The sequence below is a fragment of the Coturnix japonica genome, chromosome 6 (assembly GCF_001577835.2).
Source record: "Coturnix japonica isolate 7356 chromosome 6, Coturnix japonica 2.1, whole genome shotgun sequence".
Classification (NCBI taxonomy): Eukaryota; Metazoa; Chordata; class Aves; order Galliformes; family Phasianidae; genus Coturnix; species Coturnix japonica.
Genome location: NC_029521.1, coordinates 17,033,569 through 17,047,711, shown reverse-complemented (window position 1 = coordinate 17,047,711; position 14,143 = coordinate 17,033,569). Strand labels below are relative to the sequence as shown.

Genomic DNA, 14,143 nt, shown 5'->3' with positions numbered 1-14,143 from the left:
TTTCAAGTGTTTTTTTTGTTTTCTTTGTTTGTTTGGTTTTTTTGACAGTGTATGATGGAACTTGATTTAATTTGTCTGAATAAATGTGAGAAGAAATCCATAAATATGTATCAATTATTTCTGAACATCTCTTTTGGACTAATGTTCAGAGACATTAAACAAGATTAAGCAGCTTTTTTTTTTTTTTAGGCAACAGACAAGCAAAACAAACCTTTTCTCGAGGCACTTAAAATGGAGAGTACTTAAACAGATCATCCTTCAGAACCCTATTTCTGTGATGGCCCTCCCAGCATCACATATCATCAATTACTTACGCAGACCAGTGTGCAACCTTATTTCCCCCATCAACCACTTGGATGTTGACATTTTTGTTTAGGCCAGACCCAGTGATCTACTTAAAACATAGCTGTGGTTCTCACTGTCAGTCACAGACTTTGAGTGTGCTTTGTTTCTCCCGTGTCCTGAAGTCCTCCTAGTGCGGCCAATTTTTCTACCCTCGAGGAACATTTTTCATGCCACATTTAAATTTTAGGGAAGACCTTTTCAGGTCTTATGAAGTGATATTCCTCTAATGTACCTCCAGTGGGCAACTCAGGGTAGCAGCTGTCAGATATATATGTGTATATGTCTCTTTGGCTTCAGTTCTGCCTTTAGCATTTTAGGGAGCTAAAGATATTTGGCACCACCTATCTCAGCAACTCAGTAGCTTGAATCTCAATGGTCACTTTAATCATAACCTTCACAGTTTCCTTCATAAAGCTGTAGGCTGAAACAGGCTGAGAACTGTTTTTCAGAGTGATCAAGAATTTCTAGAATAAATTTCATTGTAATTGTTTTTTTCTCTTTTCAGCTGACAGCTTGCTGCTCATATTTGCTGGTTCAAAAAAAGGGAAGACATCACTTCCCATTTATTTAGCTTGCACAGGTGCGACTATTTATTTTGATGATGATAAGAAACGCCAAAGATGTGAATGGTAACCTCTCTATTTCACTGCCACAGAGTGGGGATGATTTATTTTCACAAAGGCAAGAAAAGACAGAAAAGAAACTGCAGCTGCAACATCTTTGCTAGAAGTTGGACAAGAGTGTTATTTGCTAAACTACATGCTGGGAATAAAAATCAAGGTTGCAATAATATTTGTCCATGGAATTTTACCCAGCCTCTGATAAAATATTCTAAATATCTTGACAACGTATTTCCCCAAGGTAGAAGAAATGTGTACCTATACTTTATTTATTATTCCCAACAGCAGGTCTTCACCAGACTTATATTGGTTTCCAGGAAAAGAAGATGAAAAGGAAAGAAAAAAAATACACAACAGGCAAATGAAAATGACAGTTTATCAAGACAGACGGCTCAGGAGAGGAAGGACAACAAGGGAGATGATAAAAAAGGAGGGAAAATTGCAAGAAAAAAACCACCCTTTATTACATTTCACATGGGTATGAAATGCATCCAGAATTAAATTGTTTAAGAAGGAAAATGTAGCAGCACCTCTAAGATTTTATGTTAAGATGAGCACAGACCTTGTTTTTCAGATACATCTGTGTGGGGAGTTACCGAGCAGTGCTGTCAGTGCTTCTCCTCTGCTGGTACAGTTCTGCATGCTGCAGTTCTGGACCCACTTAAGGCAGTGGGCTGTGAGATGGTAAGACCTGCTGCTCCGATGGGCTCTGTAAGCATCACACCCTCAGCAGGAGGGTGAAGCATCCAGAAAGTAGTGTGAGTTCTTTTGACACAGGCACTTTCATAAGAACAGGCTGGCCTCACCAAATCAGCATGTGCAAGTGACATTTTATTTCCTTTATTTCCTCCAAACATGTCTCTCTTGCCTTATCTTACCAACACGGAAGCAAATAATCGATACCAGTACCTCCAGTACCTACTACTGTAAGTTTTGTTTTGTGCTCTGTATAAGTCTTAAATTCTGAAGGTGTTGTGTGGAAAATCTATTTCCCTCCTCTGCTGGAGAAAAGAATATATATTTTTGGAGGGAAAAGGAATAATAAAAATAAAATAATGAAAGCTTAACAAAATGAAAGAAAAGCTTCGAAGAAAAATCAAGAAAAATGTCAATAAGTGCATGAAAAATGGTGGATGAGAGCCTAAAATACTCAAAGGATAGGCCAGTAATAAGCTAAGCTGTGACAAATAGAGTTGACGCTATTTATTGAAGCCTAATGTTACATGAAGAGATAATATCCTGAAAGGGGAGAGAGGTGTCACAAATGTCAGCTTGTTTGTGACAGCCAATCAGCCAACCATATATTTGATATCTGTGCGCTGTTTGGAACAACAGTTAGAATTTTTATCTAAGATCTCTGAAGACAAAGCAGAATGTTGACTTGGAAGGATCAACTTCTAACATTGTATGTGATTGATTTTAAATTCATGGAACAGATGTCGTCCCATGGAACAAGGAATGCTCTCTGCTGTCACAGGCGCTGGAGATGGGAAAGCCTCTGAAGCACACAGGGAAAGCAGCTCACCAGATTCAGCCCTGGAAATTGGAAGGTTTTGCTAAGTGTGTTCCAGTGAAAAGATTTCAAGGAAAAGATTTTAGAGAGGCACCAGCAGCTTCATCTTGCCAATGTTTTGCCTTTTCTCTGTGATAGTACAAAACCTCCCTTTCTGTTGTAGGATATAAATCTCTGACTTCAATTGGCTCATCTCTTCAAATGTAAGATTAAGAGAGTAAACACAAAGAACAGTTGCAGGTAACCTTTGAGAAGGAAAGAAAATAAGCAATTAACTTGTAATGAATTGTATGGGAACTTGATACAGAACAAAAGATGAGACTTCTACCCTCTTTTAGGTTGAGATGGGTACATGTAACACACAAACGGTTGCACTTATATTCCTCCCAGTAGTTCTAGAGTCACGTTCCACGAATGTATTGAAGGGCTGTCAAAAGAATGAGTAATTTAATGAATTGTGTCAACACATTTGCAGGAAGCCCCAGATTATAATTTGTTCCGCCTAAGTGACATTTTAAGTAACTGAAAAATTGCCTTGCAGCAAGTATTAAACTGCAAAATGTTATCAATTCTTATGATAGGGATCTATTTTAAACAACATTTTCCCAGTTCTGATCTCAGATATTATTTTAGAAAAATGTATTCACACAATGAGGAAATACTCTCCTTTCTCCACATGTTGCCTTAATGCTTTAACTTATTTTGATGTATCCTTGCCATTACTAAATATTTGTTTTTCTCTTAATATTTGCTTAGCTGGGGGGGGAGGGACAGGGGCTCTATCACCTGGAAGGTAAGTCATCTGCAGCTCTAGGCTCTGCAATATGCTCTGGGTGGTTAAACAGGGAAGGATTTTCTTGTGAGTGGACACAGTAAGGCAGCTAACACTGAAGTGCTGGAAAAGTCTGAGCCGAAAAACACTTTTAGCTTTGTAACGGTCAAAGAGCTGCCTGGTAAGATCTCATAACTTGAAACTTGCTTATTTTATGATCCTACTCAAATCAAGATGTGGGGGCAGCAGAGAAGGGAAGCACCTGAGCTGCCCAGTGCTGCTTGAGGGATGCTCTGACCCTGGGGGCACTGCCTGTGCTCGAACTGTGCCAGGACAGCTTCTCCCCATGGCTGACCCCAGCCCTTGGTCCTGCTCACAGGTGAGGGGCCAACACACTGAGATGCTGACAGAATGGAAGATTTCATTAAAATTGAGAACAAGAGGTGTTGAAGCCTCAGTTGCTGTGGATCTGTGCTAGGAGTATCAAATGAGTTTTATCAGATAGCTGAATAGTTACCAGCTCTTTCTTCAAAGCAAGACTTATGGCTGCATGATGTCAGCTCACTCTTACTGCTGGGCCACACACACTGTTCTTCTCTCTTTTGTGTGTACTAAAACCTGCTGCAGTGCCTTTACCTCCAAGAACTCCTCTCAGATAACACTGACATTGGTCAGTGGTTATGATCCATATGGGGGCTCCCATTTCCTCTGTCATTTAGCTCGTCTCTCCAGTTAGAAATATATAAAGAGCAAGCATGTTTCATGCTTTTACTACTTATTGTCAGGCATGGCAGCATACCAACAAGTGTGATTCTCTGTGGGCACCCTTCTGAAAACTCAGTTAGTCCTTTTTGTGCTTGGAGGCAGGGAAGTGACCTCTAAAACTGAGATAGCTCTGGAGCCCCAGATAGGAAATCGTGAATCCCAGTTCTCAGATCTCTGCAGTACCAGCAGCAGCTCAAAGAAATTGTTCTGTTGGTGTTGGTTATTGCTTCGTTATTATTTTTTTTAAACTTAACTGAAAGGATTGCACGTGGGGTAGCGAAAACAACGTAATATCAGTAAAAAAAAAAAAAAGGAAACACAGCTACTGGAATTCACATTGATAGAATAACAGGTAAGAAATCTAAATCCTTAAGATCCGTTACTTGGGAGAGCACCACGAAGCGCCGGGGTCCCCTCTCCCCGCAGCCCGCACCGTCCCGCTGTGCACGGCACTCCCGAGCCCTCCCGGTTCTGCACCCGCCGACCTCCCCACGAGCAGCCCCGGCCGGAGCAGCGCTCCCCCGCTCCCGTACCGCTGCACTCCACGACCGTCCCGCCGCCCGCGGGAGGTGGGAGCGGGGGCGGAGCGGCGGCCGCCCCGCTCCCGGCTCTCCACGCCACGCTCCCAGCCGCCGTCGGAGCACGCTGCTGCTGCTGCTGCTGCTGCTGCTGCTGCTGCTGCCGCCGCCGCTCGGGCCGGAGGCGCGCAAGGAATGGCGCGGTGCCCGCCCCGCAGCATCCCGGGGAGCGTCGCGGGCGAGAGCAGCCGCTCCGGGGGAAGTTGAAGGCCGTTCCGGAGGCTGCGAGGGGGCGGGCGGCACCGGGCGGCCGAAGAGAAGCAGGAGCATCCCGGGCAGCGCGGAGTGCCGGGCGGCGGGGCTCGATGGGCAGCTCGCGTCGCCATGGTCATCGCCCTCAACGGCAGCCACCTCTACGGTAACCTCCGGCCCTTCGCGCTGGAGGAGCCGCGGGCGCTGGGCGGCGGGAGGATGATCGCCGGCTCGTGGCCCCCGCGCAGCCTGGCCAAGCTCGGTCCGGGCGGCACTCCCCCGCCGCTGCCAGCCGCCAGCCCAGCGCCCGGCAACGACTCGCAATGCGGGGAGCAGATCCTCAGCTACGGCAACGTGGAGAAAGTTGTCATCGGGGCCGTGCTCAGCCTCATCACGCTGCTGACTGTCGCCGGCAACTGCCTGGTGGTCATCTCCGTTTGCTTCGTGAAGAAGCTGCGGCAGCCCTCCAACTATCTCATCGTCTCGCTGGCCCTGGCCGACCTCTCGGTGGCCCTGGCCGTCATGCCCTTCGTCAGCGTGACCGATCTCATCGGGGGCGAGTGGATCTTCGGGCGCCTTTTCTGCAACGTCTTCATCGCCATGGACGTCATGTGCTGCACAGCCTCCATCATGACCCTCTGCGTGATCAGCATCGACAGGTGAGTGACCCCTGCTACAGCCCTGATGGGAGCCCTCTGCCCCCCAACTTTTTCCTGAGGAAGAAGGGGGCTCTTGAAGGGTCTGAAGTGCAATGCAAGCCCTGCAGCTTCTTGTTTGAAGGAGCTGGGTGCCTTGTTAGCCCATAAGCTGCGCTGCTCTCCCCACAGAGCCTGGGAGGTCACAGCATTACAGCTGTGTGCAGTTTCTGTGGCTGCCTACAAATAAAGCAAGTGGGCATTTGTCGTTTCTGTAACATGTGCAACGTGTGTCTTCAGCTGCATTAGAGCAAGGCTAGAGCTGAGCTGTTTCTGGTGCTGCTGTGACTCACAGGGGTTTGGTGGAGTTTCACCAGGTCAGAGCTGGCTCAGGAGTTACAGCTCATTAGGTATTTACCGTTATTCTGGTACAACCTGGGAATAGCTCAGTTTCAAGTAGCCGAGCCATTTAGGGCAAGTAATTTTATGACTGAAGGAAAAATTGCTCTGAAGTGTTTGCCTCTCTATATATGTATCTTCAGTTCCCCTTAAAACAACAAATGGGATATTCTCATGGACAGACAGCTTCTTCCAAAAACTATTCCAGGTGAGCATTGGATCAATGAGAACGTGTAGATAGGCTGCAGGAGGAACTCGGTGTTCCTGATGTTAAGGCTGTCCCTAAGATCTCACATATGCCCATGTCTAAGCTCTCCTCTGCAGAGGAAGGTTCACATGTTCCTTTAATCCCTTCAGGTCGAATCTGAAATCAGATGCAGCCTGTAACTTCCCTTTTGCACAGCCTAAATGCTATGCTGGACATTTTAGCATCTAAAGTGAGACTGTTTCTCTTACAACTCAGCATAGCTAGTAGAAAGTAAAGAACTTCCTAACTATACTGCAGGAGTTTATCAGAGTTCAATATCAAACAATTGCCTTGACTCTTGTCTACTTCAGAAAGTTTTTGGAAAGGACTCTGCACTGAGTTTCTGCAGAGAGACAGTCCTTCAAAAGAGCCCAACAATAACCAGAGGTTGTTTCATTCATTTCAGAACAGTTTCTACTCATTTCAGGACTTGAATTTCTTGTAAGCATTCCCTGCTCTGATGTTTTCTACTTTGTGAATTCTGCTTGGCTGGCAGTTATGTGAATGCTGTAAAACGTCTTATAGCAATGAAATCTATGAACAGATTTTGACAGCATCAAAGGATTATTTTTTCAAAGGATTATTTTTATCAAAGGATTCATTATTGTTGTTTTTTGCTTTGATATTTGCCATCTTTTAACTTAATTCCAGTACTGTAAGAAAATACAAGTAGACTTACCTTCCTTCCCTGTGTTATTCTATTTTTCTCACTTTGTCATTTTTGACATAGGTCATTTCTTTTTTTCCACACTCACAATGTAAAACATTTTCATCCATTGATCGTTGTTGATGTTTGTGTCTGAGCTCTCCATCTCTAATATCCTTTTTAAGACAGGTTAACATAATTATTTTCTCTTATCCAAATAAAGATATGTGGCTGATTCACATGGCAGCAATGTAATAATTCATTTTTCTTCCTTGTCATTGCTTAGCTTAACATTTGAGCTGACTGCTATGTGCTGAGCAAAGGCTTTGACTGGGCTGATCATGGGGATGAACAGGTCTCACTTTTTTCTTCCCTTTATATTCCCCCTCTCAAATAAAAACTGACAAGATATAGAGCTGTGCATTTTGAACAGAACATAGCCTGTTATGGGTGACTGGTTTTCATTTACTGGTTTAAACTAGAATCATTCTCTTGTCTATTCCTACCTAAACTACTGAATGTTTGTTGAACACAATATCTTCATAATTCATTAAACCCTTACCTACTTCCTAATTGAAATCAAAATTCTATCAATCCATCAGGATGCTCTAACCTCTGTAACTCACATCCATTGAATAGTTAAGTTGCATGATATTGTGAAGAGAAGGAGACAAGCCAGCAATTCATTAGCAAAATGTCTTCCCTATTTGGCAATAAAGAATTTTAAAATTCCATGATTTGCAATCCTGTTTAAAAATAAATCATCTTAAACTGCTGTGGAAGTGCTCAGACAGACCAAAAATGAACTTGAGAAGTTTAGTAGTCTTGTATGTGGAAAATATGCAAACCAAGGAGTGCTGATGAAAAATAAATGTGAATGATGAGGTGTTTCCACTGTAAGCTAGTGGTTCTAGCTTACCCGCTGTTGTTCTTACATTTATGTAGTTAGGAACATTTTAACAGATCAGAGGGAGTCATATCTCTGAAAAACAGAGTACCTCTGGTAAAGTAGTGGGACGAGTTAGCAAACCACAGTGCATGAGAGGCCACTTTCACAGGGCCTTATTTTTTTTTTTCCATATTTTCCGTGGGTATGATGAAAACACTAGCATGTTTTATGTTACCTGGGAGAAGATCTCTGATGACAAAACCCTTGTAGTCCCAGTGCAAAGCATACAAATATGAGATGAACCAGGAAATCCAGAAGTGGGGGACAACTGAATGAAATTCACCATGGTTTCAATGTGGCCACTGCCCTGAGTGCTGTTAAATACACTTAAGCCTTGTAGCACAATTAGTTGTCCTGCTGTCTCTTGCTTAGTGAGAAGGGACAAGATCTGGTAAAAGTGAACTTCTTTTTCCAGGTAACTATGAACAGGACTTCCTCATGGCTCCTTGGGATAGTTTGAGAAGCCTTTGTCATCTGGTAACATCTCTCCTGAAGGGAAAGATGCAGCTGTTTTAGGCAGTGCAGAGATAGCAGAGAAGTTAAATGTTTTCAGGTTTTCATTATTAAATCCCTAGATTATTCCCAAAGCAGATATCACTCAAATGTAAACAGCCGCAAGAATTTTACTATTGAATTAATCTAAAACAAAAAGTTGATTACAAACCAATCAGCAAGGTTTTTGTGGAGAGGTAGTACAGTTTGTTGGGCAAACAAATGTAGCTGATAAAAATAAGCTTGAAGCCCATCCAAAGAGGATAAAATGAGTAAATTCCAGAGGCTTTTTGATTTGTTTCACTTGCAGAGATATAAGCTATTGGCTCATGTCAATGAATGCCAGCATCTGGCAGGCCTGCTGCACACACAGAGTTTGTGCTGCACAGCCCTCGGGGACAGACACATTTTTCACCTGAATTTGCAGGAAGATGCAGCTTAACACAGAGACTACAAGCGGACCGATCTGATTCTGTTGCACAAAACATTTTTTTCCTGGTCAGACACATCCCACTTGGCCTGCTCCAAAGGAGCGTGCCATGGCCTGGAATAATACAGAAATTTCTCCAAGGATGCCTTTTACTGTTCTTTCCTTCCCCTCCTGCCTTTATTTATTTATTTATATGTGTAGCAAAGTATCAGCAAAATGTATCACTTGTGTTTATAAGCAGCCGGTTGACAGGGGCTTGGACAGCAAATGCAAAGCTCACCTTCTCTTTTACCGCAGCAGCATAGTGCCAGGGCTAGGTACCACATCAAGTTTTTCACCCTATGTCTAAGCACAGGTTCCCAAGTAGGGTACATAATTGATAAGGGTGTTTTTGAGGGCAAGGGTTTGAGATTCAAGCACAACCTACCTTTTGTCTGAATAGAGCTGCTTGTGCTTTTTTTTAGGTTGCTTCTGCTCTAAGCTGTATAAATGTTAAGGCTGCAAACATGCTAATATGCAGATCTCTGACTTTGTACAGCGTGCACAAGGAGAGGCCAGACTGAACAGGTCTTCCTGTTATCTACAGAAGACTGAACTGTGGGGTGCTCATGAGAAAAAGTCCATAACAACATCAAGTTATGGACTATTAGGGATTTTTATCTCCCTTTTATTTCACAACACAAAAACCTTCACAGATCTTTATTATGGTGACCCAATGTTGATGTATTTTTCAGGAATCTCTGTCTCATTTAAGTCCTCACTTTAGAAAGGAAGCTGTCTGCTTACAGGCAGATGAAAAACCAGACATGACGTAGACAAGTGTATTTTCCACCTTTCCAGATTTTGTAAGGATTAAACAAGTAAGGCAGCTTGATACCTCCACCATCACTATCACCTTTGTTATACTCCAACCATGATATGAGTGGTAGATCTGAAGAAAGGTAGGAATTACTGAGACTGCTGAAATATTTGTGCCTCAATAAATAGTAGACCACTTAAAGCATTTCTTAGTTTTGTTTTGTTTTCCTTTTAAAGCTCCACTTTTCTGGCTCTGAATTAAATTATATTACATTTAGATTTTGTTACTTTTAAGATAGCTTGAACATCATCAGGGAATCACAAGGGAAATATGCAAAGCCTGTCTTAGTGGGTGAATGAACATCAAAAAGGAATTAATTGAATTTAATCTGGTGTTGTTTGCCTGCTGATTCATCATGTTATTCTGACCCAAGATAACTACAGAAATCCTGTTTTGGAGAGTATCCACTGAATAATTGCATCAGTAGCAATTTTTAATTCAATTTAAAAATAACTCTTTGCTTTAGAAAGTAATAAAGCGACATAAAACTACAGCTGAAGAATTATAACACTTGCTCCACACCCACATAAGTAACGAAACACTTTTGGGGGAACTTTACCAGTCTGTATCCTAGCCAACAATGTATGAGTATTTCAGACTTCCTTTAAAATGATGAAAATTTTCAGTTCTCATGCAAACAGTATAGTACTGTGACTTTTTGTTGTTCCTGAGATTTTCATACACAAGGAATGCTTCTCTTTCCCCTCTCTGTATGATACATTTTACCATGCTCCATGTAAGTATGAATAATTATGCTTTACCTTACTTATGGATGCCCCTAAGTGCGCACACATTTCATGTTTCCTGGAAGCGTGGCTGGGAACTGAGGAGCACTCACAGGAAGAACCTGTACATAACTCGTAAATAAAGTCTTCTGCACTTTAAATAGCATCCAAGTGTCTATACCCTTCCTACAACCAAAACTGATTACCTGACCTGAAAACACTGTCAGCAATATCCTGAGCCTAATGACATCTAGAAGCCCTGTGTGGCTTCTTTTCAGAATAGAACTCTTTTGCCTCTAGGCCATGGGTGAAAATGCTGCAGGCTGTTCTGCTAAGCCTGCTTGTTTTCTTCAGAATATATGTGTAGACAGGTATGCACAGCCAGATACCAGAAAGTCCTCCTTATTTTGAATCTAGAATAAACGTAGGCACTGTCATGCGATGTCCCCAGCTCCAAGGCATTTTGTTCAGTATACAGAATGGAACAAGGTATAGAGCAGAAATTTTTATCATTGCTTTAGGCAGTTCTTGTCCTTGCAGTCCTGTGCACCAGCCAGATCTGTGATGCTTGCTAGGGATTTGGCTCAAGTAGGGTCCCCTGTTTTATGCTCAGTATGGGATGGGTACAGGAAACAGAAGTACTGCAATGTAAGAGCTTTCTTCAAAAACAGGCTGTGGGCAGTGAGTCTTCTAACTTTCACTGCTTTAATTGCAAAGTCTGTTCCTTTGTGCCTTTGCAAGGTTTCAAATCCTGCAAGGTGTAGAAGTCCCGAAGTCATTGAATTGTTCAGAAAAGTAGAAAACTTTGATTAATCTAAAAATAACTCAATAGAGGAAAAAAGATGACAGAAGGAATTACAGGAAAAGTATGCAATGGAGTCACTACAGTTAAAGTCTATACTGCCAGAAAAAGCTGTCAATATGGCTGTATGTTCCTAAATGACAGAGGCGTTCTTTCCATTGCTCAACCCAACAAACAATGGTGCTCTTTCTGAGGCTGTAAATAACTTATCTAGTTCACAAAAGATACAGGCAAAATTGATACACTAAAATGAAAATCAAAAGAAAGCAAAGCAGATGCTTTTTATTCCTTTCCATGTGGATTTTCTAATTTAATTAACTTGCAGAAGAGTTACACACACTGTAACCTGTTCTTGGCCATAGGAATTGTTCTACTATATCTTTGCAAATATATTAGGCTTCATAACTAACTTTGTCAAGCTCAGTAAATAAGGGGAGGTAGCAAATAAGCAAGTAAAAGGTATTCTAATGAACAGGCCTTTTACTAACAAAGTGTGTGCAAGCTGTGTCATTCTGGAGTGGGAAGATTTATAAGATCTGAAGTTTGGCAGTAGTCTTGTGACTGTGCTGAAAAACAACGGGAAGCTGGAATACATTCTTTTGCTGTTATGTACTGTATACATTTAAGGTGGGAACTATTAAGTGTGCAGATGCAAGATAACCTGGAGGTGACAGGAAAAGATAACTGCAATTGATCGTGATCCAACATATGTATTAATGGGGAATAACAATTCAGTAACTAGCAGGAGATTTTCAACTGCACCACATTTACATGAATGCCTTTTCTTGAAACTGGCTTGTTGCATTTGTCCCCCACAATTCAAACTATCTTCTGTTTGGTCCTACCAAAGCCTAACACTATATGAGCTTTCAGAAGTGAGTTTGGGGTCTCTTAATTTTCGGGGCATTATCCAGATATTTCAAAGGAGCCCTATAGCCAGACGTAATGTTAATTCGCATTTTTGCCAAACAGGACATTGTGGAGACATTTGAATAGTGTATTTCTTCATGTCAAGAACACAAAAAGAGCTCCCATAAGTGAGATTGGATTCACTTCAAGATTCATAGGAATAATATGATGCTGGAAACACTTCTCTGTTTTTGAAAGGGGCTTTCAGAAGTATCTTGTAACAAAAATCACAAAAATGCAAATACATATCAGACTATTAGATGGGTGTGACAGTGTAGTGTAGCCTGTGTACACTGACAGCAAATTTTATTTGCTCAGAGTGTTTTTTCTTGAACTGAATAAGGAAGTACTTGTGGTTATTATACTGCTTTTAAAGCAAGAATACTCATACTGCTGTTAACGTGTTATCACAACCTTCTAAAGGAACAAAAATAAACTTTTCTTAAAAAGAAATCCAATATTATTTTTCATATTGCTCTTAATTTTGAGACACTTTATCAGAAACATTTGTGCCAACTTCTTAAACAGAACATCTCACTTAGTCTGCAGTTGATAGTGTACATATGTCTCTGTCTTTCTGCTACAAACTCCTCATACAACTAAGACCAAGGAATGGAATTACACAGTCTGACATCTGAATCTACAACATATGAACATCGTAAAGCAGTTCTCAGTGCAGTTTTTTTTTCCAGATGGTCAATACTATGTGTAAGGAGAGGATAATTTCTTTTGGCTGGAAGGCCAGGGATTCAGTTTTTCTGGTTGCACTGCGGAGCCAATTTCCTCAGAAGGATTGTACTAGTTTTGCCAAGCTTGACACACTCAGACTGGCAAGATCTCTCATTCCAGGTTTACTCAGTTACACCAAGACACTTGATTCCTAGTAGTATCATTACATAATTTCATGGGGAGGCTGTTGCTGGTAGTGCAGCGGGCACACTTCAAATCTAAATGGTATGTCGAGGGAGACAGGAGGAGAGAGTGCAGAGAAAGAAGGAGGAGTGAACTACCTGCCTTTAAATGGATCTGAGCATCAAGTCAGCCAGTAGAAATGCTGATAACACCCTTTGGTCCTGCCAGCTTAATTTGCAGCTTGAATTCAAATTGGTGTTAGGTCACAAACTTGAGGCAGTATTTGCTCTCATAATAAATATCACATTATAGCTACTTGAAGAATAAGAGAACTAGACCACTTTATCATAAAAAAAAATATATATATATATAAATAAATAAAAATAAAAAAAATCAAACAGACAGAAGTGGAAGGATCTCCCTTTCAACCCTGTGATTATAAAGACTCTTGTGAAATGAGTCTAGAGATGTTAATGCAGAAATATCTTTCCTGAAATTTGGAAGTTGCCTTGGTCACAGGTAACAACATATGATGAAAATGATGCAACAATTTGAAATCATTTGTGAAGAGTGTGAATGCACAGAACTGAACCTTTTGCAAATATAAGGGTAAAAATCTTCGGTTACAAAGTTAAAGGCACAATGACTTTTAAAGCTTTTTGCCACTAGTCCCATGCTCTTTTGTTCACTTTGCTACAAAATTTGTATGCATCTGAGTAAAGCTTGGTTTTATTCTGTTTGAAGTACTATAACAAAATTAAAGAATGAATACAGCAGCTTTGATTTTCCCCTTCTACCTTGCTGTTCCATCAGGAGGATTTATATAGAACATCTTGATTATCTGATACATATGGGTGGTTCCATAAATATTAGCTCATATGTAAATGAGGTAGTGATTCGCATCTAGCAGCAAACAAGTTTTCTGGGCAATGTGCAGGGAGGAATGAAAATTCTAACAGTGCCAGCTGTTCTAATAGCATGCAGACCTGAGATGTGCAGGGAAGTCAAGTCAGTACTGAATATGTTCTTTCTGTCCTTATGGCCTCTGCTATCAAACTGTGAGCTACCACAAGAGATCACCAAGGGGGTTAGTACCTCCTTGTATTACTTGTACAGTGATTTGCTGTATATAGAGAAAAATAACCATGATTTGTGTTAAAGACAAAAGCAAGAAGGGATATTACAAAAATAACTTTTTTTAAAGTAATGAGAAACCAGGGTGAAGTCTATTCTTAGAGGTACATTGTGTCTTAATGAAAAAGCTGGCAACAGTTTTTTCCTGATATATATCAAGGAAATGAGTGGTTTTGGGTACTGTCAATAACTTGAAATCATGTTTTTTAGCTTGTAGAAGTATAAATTGAAAATATAACAACAAGGAAAGTGACTTGTCCATTTTTGCGCACAAATTTT

The 14,143-nt window shown here is 41.3% G+C and overlaps 1 protein-coding gene across 2 annotated transcripts in view; it reads left to right on the top strand.

The window, feature by feature from the left end:
- Positions 1–3,715: 3,715 nt before the first annotated feature.
- The window catches only part of HTR7 (5-hydroxytryptamine receptor 7), a 32,561-nt gene continuing 22,133 nt past the window's right edge, over positions 3,716–14,143 (top strand). Inside the window, exon 1 of one of the 2 annotated variants that reach the window (XM_015866886.2) lies at positions 3,716–5,444. In XM_015866886.2, coding sequence (XP_015722372.1) covers positions 4,918–5,444 — 527 coding nt within the window. In that variant the 5' untranslated portion in view covers positions 3,716–4,917. The remainder of the gene's footprint in view (positions 5,445–14,143) is intronic. The other variant, XM_015866887.2, reaches the window with a different exon arrangement.